At 47.4% G+C, this 22,373-nt stretch overlaps 1 protein-coding gene across 2 annotated transcripts in view; it reads right to left on the reverse strand.

Moving 5' to 3' along the window:
• Positions 1-22,373, reverse strand: part of LOC144130119 (uncharacterized) — a 344,089-nt gene that overhangs the window by 129,816 nt on the left and 191,900 nt on the right. For both annotated transcript variants that reach the window (XM_077664133.1, XM_077664132.1), the window contains one exon: positions 3,123-3,214. In XM_077664133.1, the coding sequence (XP_077520259.1) occupies positions 3,123-3,214 (92 nt within the window). The remainder of the gene's footprint in view (positions 1-3,122; positions 3,215-22,373) is intronic.

Below are 22,373 nucleotides of genomic sequence, written 5' to 3' on the forward strand. Positions count from 1 at the left end.
TTGTAGGATGGGATAAGGAACTAATGAACCCCAATTTGAATGTAGACAGACGATCACAGCTCTACTCCGAATCAAGGGGGATGTGCTTTCAGATGCTCCACACAAAACGAAGGTCATATGCTGCAAAATTAGCTCTGTACAGATAGAGCCAACTAAACGTCTGTAGCCACCTTTGGGATGTATCTTATTTTTGTTGTGGGTGTGGTGCGCTTATACAAGGAATTGTGTTGTAGACATTGGCATGTTTATTAAGGACATCGTACCGACAACGCTAGTGGTGTGTTAATGTTGCGAAAATGCTATTTGGTGTGCTGTGTCAGTGTTGTGCTTTTGGCGAGTGATTTACTTCTGCGGTATGTTGTGTGCTGGTTCCAGAATCGACACAGAAGATAGTCGATTGGCTGGAAGGTGCGAAGATGAGGATGCTGTGAGCAGTTCTTCATGGAAGAACTCTTGAGAGAGTGGGGCCCTGGTCACATGTGATAGAGAGTTTGAAATAAAAGTACGAACAAAAAAGGCTTGATGAAGGCGACGAGGATGGCGATAAGGATGTTGGGGATTAACCGAAGTATAAAGATGAAGCATTCGGTGAGGTAGGAAGACATGATTCGTGGAGAAGAGAGGAAGAGAACGACAACAAGAATACGTGAACTAACTCCAAGGCTATAAAAGTGCGAGGGAGAGCGAGGCACTTGGGAGAACAAAGAAACGGAGGCTCGGTGGGTCAGGGACGCTTCGGCTGGAAGAGAGCGACGCCGGCTACTGCTCCGCTGAGCTTGGGTTCTATACCTTCGCACCGTGTTCTTCCTGCCATTCCTGAGCCCTTTCTGACGATTCAATGGAGGACGCTACCACCAGCTACGACCCGGGGTGTCTCTAGTGCTTTTGCCGTCCATCCGAGTGGGGCCCCCAACGCCGACAACACCGGCATCACTTCCACGGGCGCTTGGACCGGGAGCCTGTACGACGCACCCAGCGACGCCAGCCGCAGCACCTCGAATGCCATCTCGACGCCACTACTAGAGCCATACAGCGCCGCATCCGCACCGATCCAACAGTAAGTACGAACGCCGACCGCTAACAGTAGAACGCTAGTAGTAGACCCTAGTAGGTGTGTTCCCGGGTCGTGTTTATTGATAGTCTGTGTTTTGTGTTAGTTTTGTTAGTTTTGTGTGCTAGTGTTTGTGTCACGTAGCGTGTATTAATCGTGAGTCTGTGTGGGTACACCTGTCACCTAGTCTTTTCGGTCTGAGTGTTCTCCGGGTTGATCCGTGATACCATGTCGCATCGAGATGGTAAATAAACCTTTTCAAACTATCCCCTCTCGGTACCCAATCATCCCATTTATCGGTGGCGGGAACCTACTGGGAGCATGGGGGATAGTGGCGCAGTGAAAAAAGTGATGCTCCTGTCTTCGCTGAAAAGGTCTATGCAGCGCGGATTAATGCAGGATTCCCTATAAGTGCGCAGCTAGTCATTGGTCCCCACTATTCTCCACCTACAAGTCAAGGTATATAAAACACCGACGCTCACATTTGCCCTTGGAGGGGGGTGGTTTTCTGGCCCTATGGAGCTGGGATCTAGGAGCCCTCACCAGTGAGGCGAGGGCTTCTGTGCGGGGGGCATTGGTGAGCGCGGTGCCCCACAGCCAGACAACGTGTGCATGTGGGAGGCTTGGGTTTATGGGGCGACATCGGAAGGCAAGGCGTTTAATGTATACAAAATGGGGAGGACTATGCCAGCGGAATTTATGAGTAGCGACTGAGTGGTGCCCACCATTTGAGCAGCAAGAATGTCTTTGGAGAAAGATTCAATATCGTGCATCAAGTCAGCAGTGGTGAAGTGGCCATCAATGTTATGAATGACGCTGAGGCATGAGATGGAAGGGGGGCATATGTTTTTATTTTGGTGGGCCTACAGTGAAGCTGAAGATGCGTGAGGGAAAATAGGAGGTGGGTAGTGAGAGGAGAATTTTCTAAAATATAAGGCTTTGCGCTGGCTTGGCCCGAAGGGTTATCTGTGCGCTGGTCTTGGGGGAGAGATATGCTGCAGAGATGCTGACGGCGAGCAAGTCGTAGAGAGCAGCTTGGGAGTCAGGGTGCCAGGGGAAGTTGGATGCCAACAGTGATGAGCTCGGCGCGGGTTGGGTCGGGTGGCGGAGGCAGACTTGCGGCTGTCACCGATGGTGCTCCAGCCGTTTTCTGAGGTTGGAGTAATGTGGTCGTCTTCTGGAGGCAGCGTGAGGTCCATGTCTTTCAACGAGTCGTCAGCCTGGGACGCAGTGGGCAGAGAGGTGGAGACGGGGGGAACATAGTTCGGTGGACTGTAAAAATACTTGGCGGACATAAAATTTGCACTGGCTGGCACGAGCGAAATCCTAGATCCAGTAGGAGCGGCAGCATAAAAAGCGGCGAGCTGCGACGCGCGTGCCGGACTGCAGATCTTGGCATAAAAGCAAAATGTGATTGGAGTAGGCATGGAGGAATTAGCAGCGGTGACGAACGCAGCCGGCTGCGACGCGTCAATGGCCCCAAAGCTCTTGGCGTGGCTTCCAGCGTGGAGTTTGGTAGCAGTGGACGCTGCGGCGGCGACGAACCCAGCCGGCTGCGCCGCGGCTGTCGACCTCGAGCTCTCAGCGTCGATCGCAACGTTGAATGCGACATGAATGTGCGCGGTGGCATGGGCGGCGCTGAACGCAGCCGGTTGAGACGTGGCTGCCAGCCTGGGAGTTGGCGTCGCTGCATTGACCGTGATCGGTGCAGGCACAGTGGCGTCGAAGTCGGAAGAGGCGGGCGGCGAGGCATCGGTTGTTTTCGGCTGCAGGGGCTTGGTGAGCCGCTGCATTCCAGGGGTGCAGGCGCGCCGCGTTAGGTTTAGCCAGGCGCCGCGTCGCTTCAGAGTTTTGGAGGCGCTTCGAAGGCCAGCTTGGCGTTGGACCGTGATGCCAATGATGTCCACGTGCCTCGGAGTCTGTGAAACGATGGAGAGTAAATACAAAGGCGCGCGAGGCCCTGGACCAGATAAAGGGCAGGTGAAAGCATAGCACGTAATTCAGCCAGCTAACCAGGGCGCTGCCACCTAGAGAAATCTGTATTATACTTACTCTATGTTGTTTAACTTACCGTTGTGAATGCGCCTCCGAATTCGTTGCTAACATGGATAGAGATTAAGGTGTAGCTGCTGTTGTTGGTGGATGCGTGCATGTCGAAGGCACCTGGCAGTGGGATAGCACGCAGAAATACGTTAGAAACGCAAGAGGATCTTATAGAATTCACCAAAACACACGCACACACACACGCGCACACACACACACACACACACACACACACACACACACACACACACACACACACACACACACACACACACACACACACACACACACACACACCTCCTTTCCTATCATTAAAATTCCTTTCTCTCGCCTTCAAAACTTTTTAAAATATGCTATTCGAGAAAAAAGCTCTCTTCAGAAGGCAACTCTTAGTTGCGGCGGAGGTCATTAAGTGTGTAAGATGTGCTTATTACTTTTTTGGCTAATTAAAATTTACTAAGTTCTTATTTAGCGAAGTTTAGCGGCTTTTGTCAATGGCGAGTTTGTAGCCGCAGAGACGACAATGCCAAATCTGATTTTAAAGCGAAGAAAAAGTCATTTTCTAAAGCCCTAGAGCCCACAACAATGTACTGTCGTTTTCCACATGAAACTGAAACTCGGCGCCCAAGCTACTCTGTAAACCTAGTGCAAGTGCTACGTCCTCTGAAGACGCGCTGCAATCACTGCGGCGACCAATTCGAACTGCCTTTGGTTGTTTCCCTGCCGCTCAGTTTGGACCGTGGCCGGCCTTATGTTTTTCTTCATCGCTGGGCGCAAGAAAGAGGCGAGTCATTGTCAAACCTTGCGGCCGCCGGTTTTGAGAGACGTGGTAGGTGCTGCCGGCCTTTTTGGTTCTTTCTTGTTCTTTACATTTCTTTTTGCTAACTGAATGGGCTGAACCAAACTGAAGAATTGGTTTTTGCCCCATGGCTGACAAGACCAACAAAGGTCACCCATCTTGAAACAAAGAGGCAATTATAAAAATCTAAAAAAACCAGTTATTTGGCAGTTCATGCGTCAAAGTTAATGGTGATAAGCACTCTGAGGAAATCACCAAAACCTCAACGAATTCAACTTGCGAGGTAACTTGATTGCAATAAAGAAGCACAAGATAGTCATCTACAAAACAAAATTGTTTTTTTTCACATTTGTGCCCTCAAAACAACTCTTCACTAATTTGTCTAGTTTAGCCAAATACAAGTCTCTTAATACCAGGGCAATTACAGAACCAATGTGGATTCCTTGCTTTTGGAGTAAAATATTATCATCTCATGTTGAAAAAGTTGATTTTAGATAAGCTGCTAAAAGATGCAGGAAACCTTCTACTGGAACGCCACTGTCATTTTGAAGACACTGGACCAAATTTGTCAGAGCATTCGTTGATGCGTTTCAGTAGGTCGCCATGAGGAATGAAATAATGTCTTTTACGTCGACTGAAAATCCTAAAATCGTTCTATTGTGCAGTAGGTTTAAAAAGTCAACTACTTGACCAGCATGCTTGACTAAATATTGGCTAACACAATGGAGGTAGCCGTTATGCCCCACTTGCATCGCATTTCACACGATATGAAAAAAGTTGAAAAACGAGTTGGCGTTGACGTCGTCTTCAGCTCCTGAGAGACTTTCCCAGCGTTGGAAAAGGGTCAATGAACGACAGAAAAAGACCAGTAAATTCAAAATTAGGTACCAACAGAGTTTCGTGCAGTGCACAGATTCAGTTCTCGATTCTATTCCTTTGTCTTGTAATGAGAAATATACTTGTAAGACAGGACGTTGCCCACATGAAAGACAAAAAGAGCATGAATAAAACGTTGGTGTTCAAAAGTGCTGCCACATTGGTATTCATTGTCGGGGCTGTGAAGCTGTGGAAACAGCAAAACGTTCATTTGGGCGAGTTGGTAGATATTCATGATTAGAACAGCGCGAACTACAAGGGACAAGAAAAGAAGAGAAACGGGAAACAGGCTGGAAACAGCCCTGGAAACAGGCTGGAAACAGGCTGTTTGCCTCACTTTGAAGAAACTAGTAATAGCAAGCAACAGAAACAAGATGTCCCGTGAGATCATTGAAGCAGTGAATATACTATCGGTGAAGAACAACTGCATAATGAATGCTTCTGTTTGACTATCAGAAAAAGAACTTGCCTATCTGACACGAATTCGAGGCATTAGCAGTGCAACCCTCCCACCATGTGTACTGTTTTAAAGCACTTTCATCACCTTTGAGCAAATCCTATAGATGGTCTGTATGTATATCTTGGTCTTAATCTTTTTGCCGCGTTTCTTGCGAACTTTTAACTCGTTATACTTTTTATACTTTTTATCGTTTTTAGCTATCAAGACCATGCTTATATCACCGCTTGTTTATCGCTTGTTCCTTGCTGGCCATCAATCTTCACATTCCTTTATTTTTTCCCTTGATACGATATAGTAAAGAGCTGTGTTGTTGCTTGCTTGTTAACACCGCCACTTCATTTAGATCCTGAGTCATTGTCCTATAAAAGAATTGTTTTGCTCTGCTTCTGCGTCATTGCCTCTTACATGAGACGGTATAAATACGTTGCAATATTTTTTTTCCCGAAATAAATTTGAAAGTTCAGCGCTTCTGTCCGTGTCGTCCTCCTTGCTTCTTGTCCGTTGTTCCTTCTTGCGCTGGCTTCTCTTAGATCATGGAATACCAAGTAGCCCAAGTTTTCCTGAGACCAAACGACTTTCATAAACGCCTCGATATTTGCAACTGGTTGATCATTCAATGCGGCGAAGATCCTAGATTTCTCAACAAAGTGCTTTGTACCGACGAGGCCCACTTTTTCAGGGATTCAAAAGTCAGTTTGCACAACAGACATTATTGGTTCAACAACAACCCCCACTCCCATCGTGAGCATAAGCACCAAGCAAGGTGGTCAGCGAACATTTGGTGTGACATCTGTAACGTGTGCATTGTTGGTAATAATTACTTCAGAGATGGAAACCTTGTCTCAAAGAAGTACACAGACTAAACAAGAAAGTTGGGCTAGTTGGTACTGGGACGCTGGCTGCTTTATGTTAGCTAGCGTGAATAAAACAGCAGACAAACAGACGGAACACACGCTAGACATGCATGATGTCACCAGTTGATGTCCAGCGTATGTCCCGTCTGTTTCTCTGTCTCTGTCTGCTGTTTTACTCACGCTAGCTTACATGTCGCAGGAACTACACAGAAAGCGTTTTAAAGGGCGTCGTCTAAGAGTTTGTTTCAGAGTTGCCGCTGTCTGTGCTGAAAACAACTGTTGTCCAAGCATGACGGATTTTGCCGCATTTTTCTTCACTGGCGAGGCAATTCATCGACAAGTTCTTTCCAAAACAATAGAGTGGGCATTGCGGGAACTACATCCTGGCCTCCCAGGTCACCCGATTTGTCCCTATTAGAATTCTTCCTCTGTGGAACGGTTAAAAGTGAAGTTCTCAAGACGGAACCACCCAACGCCGATGATATAAAGTAATGTGTAAGAATGACGCTAGTAAACATGCTCAGACATATGCTTTTATCTGCTATGAACGCCAAGAAACAGCGTCTTCATCTGTGCATCCCAATGGACGGAAATCAATTTGAGCACATCACGGAGAAATTGTATCTTGTCGTCAGAAATGCCACATCTTTCGTGGAGTGCTCGAAGAGGGCAGCAACAAACTGAAACTTTGAAATATACTATTTTAGTTCATTGATGTTAGCTATGTGACTTAAAACCGCTAAAGATCAGTCGTTGTGCTATTATTCTTAGGCTACCACTTCCTAAAAAGCCTGTACAAAGCAACGTCGCGCTACAACGCATTTATTTTGGTTGTTAAACGGATGCCAGTTTAAAAAAAAAGCTCTTCAGAGTTGCATGTCATGATGCCGGCAGCGCTAAGCAAAACTCTTATGAGAGAAAAACTTTTATTTAGTCTTTGAAGTTTAATCAGTTGGTTCGCCCAAATCTGAGACTTCAGCGTGGAAGGCTGCTCTCCAGGCTTGGCCCATCAGCTGTCGCTGACGGGGAAGACCTGTTTGGGCCAACCTCTCCTCCCGTTCTGCATGGCTTATTTCTGCATCTTAATACCCTTCCAGGTGTTCGCCGCAGTTACAAAAGCGACAAGTGCACAGCGTGTGGAGAGGTCTTCGATCTGCTACACTGCCGCAGAAGCATGGTTTATTCTTTCAACGAACCTAGCGTGATAAAAAATTAGCAGCGGCTTAAATCGGCTACGCCAAGATATACGTGCCGTGAGCTACGCTGAGCCGCTGAGCATCAATTGCCTCTGAGAAGCAATTTCGCTCACCTTCTCCATGGCTATACCACACTGGCAAACGGCCCGCTGTATGTATACCCCCACTGATACCTCTCCTTATGCGCACAAAATGAGAGGCGCTATCAAGCGGTGCCAACGCAGCGTCAGGCTTGGCTACTGCGTAACGAGGCGCATGGCTGGGCACGCGCTGGCGCCGGTGCGTCTGCCGCGGCTATGACGGCACTCCTCTGGAATGCGCGGGCTTGCGAGGGGCTCGCGGCAGCGGCTCCGGCGCGCCAGCTTTGCGCGTGTGACGTCACTGCTCCTCGCGCATGCGCCGCACGGCTCTCCAGGAGCCACGCGAAACTGCTCAACCTCGGCCTGTGTAGCTCACGCCAAAGAAAGAAAAGGAAATAAATGGCAGTGGCTATGATCGGCCATGCCAGGATATACGTAGCGAGAGGTACGTTTCCCTGGCTGAGCTTGTTTCTCGGAAACTCGAATGGTGTGATCAGTCACACGGCGGGCCTTCACATCCTCTTCTGTTGGTTCCCGTTGACTGACGCCTGCCATAGTCTCCATTTCGGCAGCTATGCGCCGTGTATTACGCTCGGCGGTCTGGCATCTCCGTATGGCAAGTCGTTCGTCTCACTATTCGGGCGCCTCCACTGCTCTCTTTGCCTTCTGACGCTCATTCTCTCTTTGTTGAGTAGCCAACTGCCAGGCGACAACCTTAGGATCGCAAAAGTTAATATTCTGTTCTCTATACCGCCGTTTAGCAGCAGCTCAACTCTCCTCCTCTGCATACATGTCAAACGTTGTAATACATACGCCCATTACATCTCCAGAGCCGCCGCAGCGGCTGAGTAGTTACGGCGCTCGGCTGCTGGCCCGAAAGACGCGGGTTCGATCCCGGCCGCGGCGGTCAAATTTCGATGGAGGCGAAATTCCAGAGGCCCGTGTACTGTGCGATGCCAGTGCACGTTAAAGAACCCCAGGTGGTCGCAATTTCCGGAGCCCTTCACTACGGCGTCTCTCATAGCCTGAGTCGTTTTGGGACGTTAAAACCCCAATAAACCAATAAACTAAAGCATTGCATCTCCGCCTTTTATACGAATCTCCCAAGGTGGTCTAAATTTGTAATAAGGATGTAATTACTCATTGCCACGCACCCAAGTGCTGCCATATGGCTACAAGAGGAAGCTATACAGCTTTCTCAGAAACTTCTTAGTTATAGAAAAGTTAGTCCTACTCTACTCTACTTGCCCGATGCACCACAGCTTTCGCTATCTAACCAGATTCAGCAGTAGTTAAACCGCAGCAATTTTTTTCTCTCTAATGGCCTATTTTCAAGAATTTATGAAACTTTTTGTCTGAAACACCCAGTATATGGTACAGCAACGTATGCTAAATTTCGGCGGTAGAGTATTCGGATCTTACCAGCGCCATGCGGTTGTTTTTCCGTATTAATTGTAATCAGTTATCTTCGAGATATGAAATAAGTACACTGTTAATTTCTCATTGATTATCACCGCCGAAAAAAAAACAATAACGGAGTTAGTATACGCCTTTTTTTTTCTTGGTTGCGCTGCTTGTTCTTTTCCTTTTTTTGTATAATTCAGGAATGCCCGACACTAAATTTTGCTATCAGAAATAGGCTGCTTGAGTTATGAATAAGGCTTATTCTGCAAAACAATACCTGCGTCAGCGAACATCAGAAACCAGCTGAATAAAGTTAACTAGTAGGATCATGACCAATTTCTGATATTTCACTATCACTGTTGGGCAAGTGGTTGCAATTAGAAGCCTGTAGCCGGTTGTCAATACGAGCTAAGCAAGTTTTCAGAATTTCAAAAACGCGATTACCCTAGTCTCTGTGGCCATACAGATTTTGGCTACATCGTGCTAAATGCATAAACAACTCAAGTATAGAGACAGCTGAAGAAGCCGCCATTGCTCTGGCAATATCGCACGGCAACACAACAGGACAAAACCTCACTATAATAACGGACTCCAAGCAAGCGTGCTGAAACTCCACTAGAGGCAGGATCGACAGCATCGCCAATCATATTCTGCACACGACGAGAAGGCACATGAACACTAAACATGGACAGTATGGCTTCTGGGACACAGAGGGGATGAGGGGCAACGCGGCAGCAGACGAGCTAATTCCAGGGTACGTCAACCGAGCAGACTCAACACTTTGCACCACGGGCACCTTTGACCCTGTTACCCCCACGTACTCAGCGGAAACGCTACCCAGCCCCACACAAAAGGCTGTGGAAAGAGGAGGCGGTAGACTGGCGCAGACTACAAAACGGTACCTACCCGCACCTGTACAGACTACACAAGATTTTCCGTACACAGTATGTAGACGAATGTCCGTGGTGCCAGGGAAAACATACACTAAATTATGTAACATGCACCTGACCTAAGCCACACTTAGAGCCTAGAATGGACCACCCGTGTGTGACGCAGTGCGAGCACTTACCGGCCAGCCAGGACGAGTAAGCGCAACGATTTCTCGTACGCTGAGCTACAATGGCAGCTGTCAAGTGCAGCATACTGGACCAAGGATTGACCACGGCGCCCAGTGACCCGTAAGGGTCAAGACAACATTAAATTCGTCCCAAATAAAGTTTTTTCCATCCATGCGCTTTCGAAAAGGATGCAGGCAAAGCAAACACCCTTCAGTTGCTATCGAAGGTCGAAATAGCCCAATTTTGCTGACGCACAGCGCCTACGGTAATCGCGTTTTCGAAATCCTAAAACTGGTGAGGCTATTACTAACGACCGGCAAGAAATCACTAATTGCAGCCACTTGCGTATCAGCCGCGGTGGCTGAGTGGTTAGGGCGCTCGGCTACTGATCAGGAGTACTTGGGTTCGAACCCGGCCGCGGCGGCCAGGTTTCGATGGAGGCAAAACGCAAAGGTGCCCGTGTGCTGTGCGATGCGATCTCAGTGCACGTTGAAGATCCCAGATGGTTGCAATTCTTCAGGAGCTCTTCAATATGGCGCCGCTTTCTTCCGTCCTTTATTCCTTCTCTTACAGCGCGGTTCAGATGTCTGCCGAGGAGTGAGACAGCTACTGTGCCATTGCCTTTCCCCAACAACCAAATTTCAATTTCGGTGAGTGCTTTTCAAGCAGATTAGTGGCCGATTAACGCCTCCTCACTCCTCTCCCATCTCACTAGAGAGCATACCAACCCTGCTTGAGTCCTTCGCTGCTCGCTTTGAGGCAAACGTTCAGGGCGCTATAAGTCACATCAAACAGTAATGCGCAACCCTCAAAGACGGGGTAATCCGCATAACTGAAGATAATGCTATTCTTAACAACCGATTCGACGGAGTAAACGAAGGTTTCTCTGACCACTATAACAATCTTGAATCCCGGCTCAGCACTTACGAAACCAGCCTCTCAAAACCCGACCCCACCTCAAACAGACGCAAGAAACCCAAAGCTCCCGAACGACCGGACAGTCCTATCCCTGCTATAGCTCAGGCGCCCCCCCCCCCAACCCCCACCCCACGCCCTCGTACAGCTTGGGCTTGTTATTTAGTCCCATGGCGCGCACGGAGAAGTAATAAAGACACTCCAAACACACGGTCAACCGACCACCCGACTGATTCGCCGCATAGCGAACCACCGGGATCGCGTCCGCGACACACGACTCGCTTCACCCAGGCTTACGTCATAAGCCGCACCACATTTGCCCTTCTCTACCTACCCCTCAAACAGAAGAAGAGAGGCCGGGTAAATGCGCTCCTACGAAGTTGCACGAAAACGGCTCTACGTCTTCCCCCAGCACATCAAATGAGCTTCAAACTCGCTGGCCACAACACCTTTGAGGAACTCACAGAAGCTACCTTTACGACACAGATATTCCGTCTATTCAATTCAGAGGCTGGCCGCACTTTGTTATCCTAATTAAACCTCACCCCAACTACACACCCTACCGAGGGGGTCCCCCTTTCTCCTATCGTCCGCTCTAACCTCAAAATACCTCCCGTCGCCAAGAACATGAGCCCTGAGCGGGACATTTAGCGCAGAGTAGCAAGGGCTCGGGTCCTCCTCCAACAATATGGCGATAACCATGAGGTGGTCTACGTAGACGCAGCGGAGTACACGTCAGGCTCCCGTATGGCCCTTGCGGCAGCCGACAATCAAGCAAAGCTTCTGACCTCCAGCTCAATCATCACCACTTCTATCACAGAGGCAGAAGAGGAAGCCAACGCGCTTGATCTCATTTCTATATCTGCTACAAAAATTATCTCTGACTAAATCTGCCGTTCTCAACTATGCCAATGACTACATATCCCGCACTGCTGCTCGTTTACAACGCTTCTGGCAGCCCTGCGCTCTATAACCCTCATCTGGACGCTAGCACATGCCGGCCTCCCTGGCAACGAGGAGGCTCATTCCTTAGCCCAAGGTCTCACATTCCGGGTGGGAGTCGAGCCCCTTCTACGGGCCGAGGAGCGCCTCCTCTCCTTCCGTGATATTCTCTCGTACAACCGGGAACAACGAACGAAATACGCACCGCCAGCCCCATCGCTCACCATAGCGCAGGCAGCCCACTGGCGACAGCTACAACCTCGGACTGCACCATACCCCATACTACTACATGCCCGATACCCAGACGAATTCCCCTCGTCATGCAAACTTTGCGGAAAACCAGGAGACTTTCTACCCGCCCTGCTAACATGCCCCACCTTTCCTCATCCCCCATCACCGACGGTGGTGGAGTCTTACGGGGGAGACTCTTATGACCGAAACTTTTCCTCAAGACCAGCGCCGGCTCATCTCCAGCGCTCTGAGCAGGATTGCTCTCCAAGGGCTATCCTTCGCTTTGTAGGGCTGCCTCCTCAAAGTGAGGGAGCATCCAAGTGCCAAGTAGGGGGCTCCGCCCCCACAATTTACATCTTTGGCAATAAAGGTTTCCACCCCCACCACCAAAATTATTCCAGAGCCCTCCACAACAACATCTCGTTCTCTCTTCTTTCACTCTCACCGTCATTCCTACCCTTACGGCGGTGTTCAGGTGTCCACCGAGGTATGTGAGATAGTTCCTGGGTCATTTCCTTTCCTCAAAGCAATTTTAATCTTTCACTTGTTTAGCTGTGATAATAAAAAGATGATCAAAATAAGTCATCAGGGTAAGTAACTACCATTAGTCCCCAGTTTTCTCCCGTCCCCCGACACTGGTATAAATTCTGCCACTGAAGCCGCCCTAATAAATCTAAAAGCGTATTCTTAAAATTTAGTGACAGTCTGTCCTTGAACACCTGGTGTGTACAAGTATATATATATATATATATATATATATATATATATATATATATATATATATATATATATATATATATATATATTGAAAGATAAACGTATTTGGTTGCTAAAGGCAAAATGCAAAGTTGAAAACGTTTTATTTAGCCATAGACTTATTTTGAGTCGACGTTTCGGACAGAGCCTGTCCTTTCTCAAGACTCTGTCAAGAAAGGACAGGCTCTGTCCGAAACGTCGACTCAAAATAAATCTATGGCTAAATGGAACGTTTTCCACTTTGCATATATATATATAGATATATATATATATATATATATATATATATATATATATATATATATATATATATATATATATATATATATATAGTTGCGAAAACTTGAGGTACTTGAATGATTAAAATATTATACATCGAAGTATACACTTCATTTAAAGAAATATTTTTATTTTACTCCACGTTTCGATCGGAGGACCGATCTTTTTCAAGAGTGGCCATACAGTGCATGGGCGCCTGTTCTTATAGCATGGGACTTGACACACAGAAGGTTGAAAAGAAAAATAAATAAAGAAAAGTAAAGAAAAAAAAGGGGGAGGGGGCGGCCGGGAGAACGGAACACAACAGACACCTATGGCATATTAGGGAAGCCAAGGTGGCGCGTCGCGTACCCGTGAACTCACTGCACACACACACACACACACACACGCACACACGCACGCACACACACACACACACACACACACACACACACACACACACACACACACACACACACACACACACACACACACACACACACACACACACACACACACACACACACACACACACACACACACACACACACACACACACACACGAGACGAAAGAGGGAGGCCGGGCTGGGTGCGCACGCGGTTACTGCGACAAGAAAAAAGAAAAAAGAAAAATAGAGAGAGAAGCAAAAGCAGAGAAAAAGGGGAAAGCAAAGAGAGAGAGAGTAAACTTTATTGTTCCAATTGAGAGGTTTCATTGGTTCGCTTCGTTTTCAAGAGTATCTTTAGTGCTTTCTTATTGATTCTTCCTGCCATGTAGCATCTGCACGCTTCCTGGGAGTCAGTTAAGATTGTGAGAGATTGGTTGGTGCAATAGCCCTCGGCTGCCGCTAGGGCTACGGATATCTCCTCTGCCTCAGCTATCGTTCCATCTCTCGTGGATGCACCGCTGATGAGGTCACCTTCCTTCGTTGTTACAACCGAAACTGTTTTCTTGATGCTTTGGCTGCGACCCCATGGATACAGTGTGGCGTCAGTGTACACTACTCGATCTTGTGTGGCTATCTTCGTTTCTACATATTTAGCCCTTCCTGTTGTCGAGTTCCTTAGCCTTTGTATTTGCGACTTGAATTGTGCCTTACTAAGCACATGAAAAGTGTTGTGCAGCCCCAGTTCTGCCAGCTTGTCGTTTGACGTGTTTCTTGGTAAGTTCAGAGCGGTTTTGTAGGCTGCTTTGATTAGAACCTCCGTCTGATTTTCCTCGCTTTTGAGCATGTTGTGGTATGGTAGTGAGTAGATTAATCTGCTGATGACTAGGCTGTTCACTAGTTTCAGCGTGTCACACTCCTTCATGCCGTATCTTCTGGATGATACTCTGGTTATCATGCGGCAAACTTGTTCCGTTGATTTTTTAAGGAGGTTTATCGTGTGGTTGCATTTGTCGTTGCTCTGTAGCCACATGCCTAAAATTCGAATAGTCTCCTTTTCCGGGATGGTGTTGTCCTCGAGCTTTATTACTAGTCTTGCATCCGTTGGTTTCTTTCCTATCCTAAGGATTTCCGATTTTTCGGTTGAGCAGGTTAAACCCCTCGTTTTGGTGTATTGCTCAATGCAGGTTGCTGCCTCTTGCAGTTGGTGTTCCGTCTGCCCCAGTGATCCTGGTTCGACCATATAGATATATCGTCCGCATATATGGCGTGTCCTATGCCCGGGATGTTTTCAAGTTTCCTTGCCAGACCGATCATGCTTAGGTTAAAAAGGATTGGCGATATAACCGATCCCGGCGGTGTGCCTTTATTTGGTGTGTCTATGGTACCGCTTCCTATATCTCCTAATCCTACTGTGGCCGTTCTTTCTGTCAGGAAAGATCTTACATAGTCGTGGATTCTCCTTCCGCAGTTGGTATTGTTGATGCCTTCCATTATAGCCGCGTGGCTAACTTTGTCGAAGGCCCCTTGGATGTCAATTGCCATAATTATGTTTTCTCCTTGCTGCGGGGAATTGGCAATTACCTCATGTTTGAGTTGTAGCAGGATGTCTTGCGTTGCCAGGTTTGCCCTGAACCCAAACATGCTATGGGGATACAACTCATTGTCCTCTAGGTAGTTTTGAATTCTTTTGGTTATAATTCTTTCATAGAGCTTGCCGAGGCAAGATGTGAGTGAAATGGGCCTCAGGTTTTCTATGTGTAGTTTCTTTCCGGGTTTGGGGATCATTACAACCATAGAGTGCTTCCATTCCTTGGGCACCAGTCCTGCCTCCCATTGTTTGTTTAGGTAGGTAGTGAGCTGTTCGACTGCCTCGTCACCCAGGTTGCGGATTAGGGAATTCCTAATTTTCTCTTCTCCAGCTGCTGTGTTTCTTTTGACGGACCTAATTGCAGCGTAGACCTCATCTCTGGAGATCGGTTTGTCTAGCTCCGGGTTTTCTCTGCCTTTGTACTTTTTTTGATAGGCCGTGGGTTTGTCCTGGCCGTAGCATTTGATGCTGACTGCTTTAAGTAGCTCCTCATCGGTTCCTTCATGGTGGTGAACAAGGCGGTGGATGGACTTGTTGCATTCCGTCTTTGTTTTGGTAGGATCCATTAGTCTCTTTAAAATCCTTCATGTTTTAGTTGTGCTCAGCGTGCCGTTAAGTGAGTTGCTGAACTGTTCCCAGTTTTGCCTTGCTAACTGCATCGCGTATTCCTCCGCCGTTGCCGTAATTTCGGCGATTCTTTTCTTTAACTTTCCGTTCCACTTTTGCTTTTTCCATCTTTTCACGAGGCCTCGTCTTGCCTCCCACATCCTGATTAGTCTCGAGTCTATCTCTGGTGTAATCTCAGTTCTATCTATTTCCTTTGTATACAGCTCTTGTGCTTGACTTAGCTGCTGGGTCCACTCCTCGACTGAGGAGATCTCCCCTTTTATCTGTTTACATTTCCTGCGGAAGTTATCCCAATCCGTAATTTTGGCCGCACCTATTTTTTTTTTACATATTTGGTCTCTATCGCGGTTCTGATTATGTAGTGGTCGCTTCCTAGGTTCTCTAATAGATTTGTCCACTCTGCCTGTGCTCCTTTTACGAAGGTTAGGTCTAGGCATGTACAGTATTGTGCGTTTTTATCGCTGACACTTTCAAATATTTCCCCGCCTCACCCGCTGGCTCGTTTGCGGTGAAACTGCACACAGAGCTTGCGTATTATGGTAACTTTTGTACCGTAGCAAGATTGACAATGGTACTTACTTAGTTCAGGCGCACATGATGCGAAAACGTAAGCGTCTACAAGAGATCGGCGAGCCAAAACCCGCAGACGACGCTTTTTCGCTGAAGACCGGCGGTTTCGCCATCTGTTTTCGGCAGCGGAAAGCGTCCTAATTAGGCCGCCGAGGCGAGCGTTGCAAGGAGCGCGGGCCCTTTGAATATGCCGATCGGCATTTGCGTCTGCTTCAACTGAAGGGCTTACAACATTTTCGGCTAATTGAGCGGAAAAATATCAAAACAACTGCTTTAAAGAGGCGAGCCCGCGCTCCTTGCAACGCTCGCCTCGGCGGCCTGGTCGTAACGTTTTCCGCTGCCGAAAACAGATGGCGCCACTGCCGGTTCTCAGCGAAAAAGCGTCGTCTGCGGGTTTTGGCTCGCCGATCTCTCGTAGACGCTTACGTTTTCGCATCATGTGCGCCTGAACTAAGTAAGTACCATTGTCAAACTTGCTACGACACAAAAGTTACCATAATACGCAAGCTCTGTGTGCAGTTTCACCGCAAACGAGCCAGCGGTTGAGGCGGGGAAATTTTTGAAAGTGTCAGCCATAAAAACGCACAATACTGTATCTACGCTGACGCTAAAAGCAAAAAAGAAACGTGGTGGGGCTTAACAAAAGAAGGGATGCGTTTGCCAATTGTGGGTTTCGGCATGCCTCTGGCCGCGTATGTGCGGCCCCGTGCGACTCCGAAAGATGGCCCGGACGAGGCGGAACAGGTTGAGACCGCCCAAAGTGGCTCCACATGGTGATACGCGAGCCGCTAAAACCAGATGAGCTTCCCATAGGAGGACCAGATGGAAAGGCTTGTTGACAGGAATGCGAAAAAACAAGAGATATAGCACAGAGAAATTTCAAAATATATATATATATATATATATATATATATATATATAATGACAAAAAAAGAAGAAAGAGAAGGGGACATATGGCCCTCGCGGGACCACAGGATGAGTTAAACGGCAGATGGAAACAAGCCGAAACTGACATGCAACAGGGGTATGACCTCAGACGACTCAGTCAGTGGTGGTACTTTGTCCATTAGGGTTGAAATTTTCTTTGGTTTCTGCCATCGAAAGAGACGATAGGGTGTTATGGTTTTCATTGATGCCCTTTAGCACTGTGTTAAATTTGAAAAAAAAGTATGATACGCGTTGTTCGCGCTCCCGGGTGTTTTTAAAGCTACTCTGCAATATCGTTACTCTAAGTTTATCAAACTCGTGGCCTTTTTCGCGGAGGTGTCTCGAAAGTGGGAGGCCAGGGAGAGATTTAGTATGTGAGCGGTGGTTATTAAATCTTAATCGGAAGGAATTGTCTGTTTGGCCAGTGTATTGCATCTGACATTCGCCACACTCGAGTATGTAAACAACGTTACTGGAATCGCAGTTTAAGTCCTCTCGGATAACATGTTTGAAATCTGAATGGGTACTTTTAGTCAGTGCTGCGGTTTGCATGTGTTTGCAAACTTGGCATCTGCTCTTTCCGCAAGGTGTGCAACCCACCGGCCTCGGTTTATTAACCGTTGAGTGCACAAGGTGATTTTGTAATTTTTTTGGCCTTCTGTATGTTACCTGGGGGACCAATGGAAATATTTTTGAGAGCCGCTCACTTTGTTCTATGATATTGAAGTGTTTTTGAAGGATTTTTTTAATATCCGGTAGGTTGTCTGTGAATGTCAGTACTAGATTAGAGCGATGCGGTGTTGGCGGGGATTCCGCAGGGATGTGATTACGGTTAGTAAATTCCGCCCTTTTAATGGCATTATCAATTATTGAAGGCGGGTAGCCCTGCTTCTTTAGAATTTCGCCCATGTGTTTAGCATTATTTTTAAAATCTTCTGATCGAGAGCAAATGCGTTTGCATCGGATAGCCTGTGAGTACGGAATTGAAGTTTTGCCATGGCATGGGTGGCAACTGTTGAAATGAAGATATTGTTGTCTGTCTGTGGGTTTTTTATAAACGCTAGTGATTAATGCACCCCTGTCCACACGAACAAGCACGTCAAGGAAGTTAATGCTATTAGTTGAGTACGCGTGTGAGAAAGAGATATTTGGATGTATGTTGCTGAATGAGGTGATAAACGGAATTTGTTTTTCCTCTGTTTCTGCCAAATTATGAATATGTCATCAAGACAACGTTTCTAAAAAGCCGGTTTTGTTGAATATGAGGAAAGGAAGTCTGATTCAATTTTGTTCATAAATATGTTGGCGTAATTTGGTGCCATTTTTGTGCCCATAGCCGTACCACTCGTTTGAAGATAATATGAGTTATTGAATTCGATAGTGTTAAGTTTAAGGACCAAACTTGCAAGCGTCTGGATGGCACTTGGACTGGGACAGTCTAGGATGCTGTGTTCTTTATAGGCTCCGACCATGGCCTGTATTCCGACGTCATGGGGGATGTTAGTGTAGAGTGACACCACGTCCAGGGTAACTAGGAAAGCGCCATGAGGGAAGGTGACATCGGATAATTCTCTCAGGAAGTGGTTAGTATCTCGTATGTCAGATGGATGTTTCGGAAATATATGTTTGATGAGGGAATCGATGTAATCAGAGATCGGTTCTGTCAGTGTGCCGACACCAGAACCAGTCGGTCGCTCGGATGGTCATATTTGTGTAATTTCGGAAGCATGTAAAAGCGCCCCGTGGAGGCATTTTTTGACGTCAGCGCCTTACATATTCGCCATAGTAATTCACCTTCATCGGTTAGCTTATTCAGAGTTCTTGCTGTGATTCCCTGGTGTTCAGAGGTGGGGTCTGATGATAGTTTCTTATAGAATTTTGAGTAGTTGAGTTGGCGGTTGGCCTCCTGAATATAATCATCTTTGTCCAAATTAACTATACCTCAACCCTTGTCGGCGGGCTTAATGACGATGTCGGTTCGTTTCCTGAGTGAGTCTAAAGCGTTACGTTGTTTTTTTGTGAGGTTGGGTGGGCCAGATTTTCGTGTCCCGAAGGCCTGCAATATGTCCTTCTGTACCGCTTTAATATATAGATCTAGATATTTATCTCTGCCAGTTTTGGGTGTCCACTGTTCCTGAGATTTCGGGCACCAAGCATTATTTTGGCTTATTTTGTCGAAAAATGTTCCCGTAGTCTAAGTGTCCGGGCAAAGTCATCCAGATCCTTGAGTAATTGGTATTCATTATACTGCCCATTATTCGGGCAGAATTTTAGGCCGTGTGATTTAACGGACTTTTCGTCGGGAGTGAGTTGCGAGCTTGATAGGTTGATTATATTTTCCGGAAGGTGTGGCTCCCCAGGTGTTCGGACTAATGTGGTTGTATGTTCGTTTATCGTTTCGTTGTTATTGTCGGGTCGGGATATGTGCGTTGCCAGTTGCAATACCATTGTGCACTCCATACCTGACTCAACAACAATGCCATCACGAGAGAATTTTTTAAGTTTCTTTGTCCAAATCTGCTTAATTTTGCTCAACTGAAAGACCTCAAGCTCATTTGTCTCGGATGCTGAAAGTACCATGCTGTGACGCGCCCGCCTCTCCTCGAGCACTTTAGACAGATGTTAGATCTGTCTAAAGTGCTCAATCGTTATTTTCAGGAGGTTTAAAGAAGCCTTAATTAGTTGTTTGCTCCATGCTTCTCGATGGGATTCTGAAAGGTTATTCATGGATGGCGATAGGGATACGAGAAGTCCCTTCGGTACAGTTTCTGATTTAAGATATATTTGAAGAGATTTTATGTGGAGCTCGTGCCTGATTAGCTTGTCAGTAATACTTCTTAATTTTAAAAAATTCCTAGAGCGAGTGACATTAGCAGAAGGAGAAATGGTGGACGCGTGAGCCTGGTCAGCCTGTCAGTTTTGCTTTAACTTCAGCCGTTGGGCTGAGCCACAGCGTCGTCTGAGGTCATACCTTTGTTTCGGCGTGGCGACCTCGTGGCCGAAGTTCTGCACGGTTACGGAAGCTTGTTGGGAGCCCAGAGTTGGTTCTGTTGCTGTTGATATGGGAATCCTCCGTGATTCTGGGCTTGTCGGAGTGGCAACCGGTGACGTATCGCCCACCACAGCAGGTGTCGGGTGGTTTGGTGCTGAGTATGGGTTCCTGGTGGTAGTGTCTGGTGCCCGAACTCTTGATGGTTCGGTGGAGCTTGCAGACATGGTGCAGTGCGGTGCTCTGTGTGATGGCGTGGGTAGAAGTGCTTGGTAAGTGGTCGTATTTTCCTTCGTGCGTCCGGCGTCACTTAAAATTCTTGACGTGTTTTTCGGGTGACACTTCTGACGGCGGCCCTGCAACCCAGCTATCCGTTTATTTTTAATTATCTGTTCAGCTTCCCCAATGGTCAGGAAATCCGCTGTTGTGGGTGCCCCGGATTCTTCATTGGTTTTGCTTGTGACCTCAAAATAGCTGGCAGCTATTCGGGTGCTGTGCTCTATGGTGGGTCGATGAATCTTCTCTGATGGTAGGTGATCTTGCCATGGGGCCAAGTATTGCCGGCGAGCACTGAGGATAGGTGTCTGTTGTGTTCCGTTCTCCAGGCCACCCCCTCCCGCTTTTTTTCTTTACTTTTCTTTATTTATTTTCTTTTTCAACCTTCTGTGTGTCAAGTCCCATGCTATAAGAACAGGCGCCCATGCACTGTATGGCCACTCTTGAAAAAGATCGGTCCTCCGATCGAAACGTCGAGTAAAATAAAAATGTTTCCCTAAATGAAGCGTATACTTCGATGTATATTATTTTAAGCAGTCAAGTACCTCATGTCTTCGCAACTACTTTTCTTCAATGGCTGCCAATAACGCTTCAAGGAACGTTTTCTGGAAATTTCCCCTCGACGCGCCAACATGGGCCCTGATTGGAGACTCCCAGACGAAACACATATACCACCACTTCGACGCATCTAGCCTGTGTGCCCCAGCCTTCATCTCGCAACTCGGAGCCGAAATCATTGACGTGGGGAACCTCCTGGACTTCGTGCCTCCCAGTGTAAGAGGACTGATTCTTCATTTGGGAACGAACGACATCTACAGAACAAGCATTGAGGCTGCCCTCAGTCGTTACGAAGAAGCACTCAAGATCATCCGCACAGCACGGCCTGATATCGAGGTGATATACGCCACATTAGTTCTGCCGCGGGCCCCTAAACGCAGACATGGTTCCAGAAATTGGCGAATGGTGGACAAATTCAATCAGTGCGCCACCACCAGGTTCAACAGCAGACTTATAGAATTGTGTGCTCAGAACCAAAATGTGTTCTACATCTTTCACTCGCTGGAGGCACTCCCCGCTACCAGGGTCCGAGCTGCTGATGGCGTGCACTTAAGTTTCGGGGGGGTTTCGTTGCTCGCCTGGAATGTCTTCAACATTATCCTCAGTGCTCGCCGGCAATACTTGGCCCCATGGCAAGATCACCTACCATTAGGGAAGATTCACCGACCCACCATAGAGCACAGCACCCGAATAGCTGACAGCTATTTTTAGGTCACAAGCAAAACCAATGAACAAGCCGGGGCACCCACAACAGCGGATTTCCCGACCATTGCGGAAGCTGAACAGATAATTAAAAATAAACGGATAGCTGGGTTGCAGGGCCGCCGTCAGAAGTGTCACCCGAAAAACACGTCAAGAATTTTAAGTGACGCCGGACGCACGAAGGAAAATACGACCACTTACCAAGCACTTCTACCCACGCCATCACACAGAGCACCGCACTGCACCATGTCTGCAAGCTCCACCGAACCATCAAGAGTTCGGGCACCAGACACTACCACCAGGAACCCATACTCAGCACCAAACCACCCGACACCTGCTGTGGTGGGCGATACGTCACCGGTTGCCACTCCGACAAGCCCAGAATCACGGAGGATTCCCATATCAACAGCAACAGAACCAACTCTGGGCTCCCAACAAGCTTCCGTAACCGTGCAGAACTTCGGCCACGAGGTCGCCACGCCGAAACAAAGGTATGACCTCAGACGACGCTGTGGCTCAGCCCAACGGCTGAAGTTAAAGCAAAACTGACAGGCTGACCAGGCTCACGCGTCCACCATTTCTCCTTCTGCTAATGTCACTCGCTCTAGGAATTTTTTAAAATTAAGAAGTATTACTGACAAGCTAATCAGGCACGAGCTCCACATAAAATCTCTTCAAATATATCTTAAATCAGAAACTGTACCGAAGGGACTTCTCGTATCCCTATCGCCATCCATGAATAACCTTTCAGAATCCCATCGAGAAGCATGGAGCAAACAACTAATTAAGGCTTCTTTAAACCTCCTGAAAATAACGATTGAGCA

This window comes from Amblyomma americanum, chromosome 4, assembly GCF_052857255.1.
Source record: "Amblyomma americanum isolate KBUSLIRL-KWMA chromosome 4, ASM5285725v1, whole genome shotgun sequence".
NCBI lineage: Eukaryota > Metazoa > Arthropoda > Arachnida > Ixodida > Ixodidae > Amblyomma > Amblyomma americanum.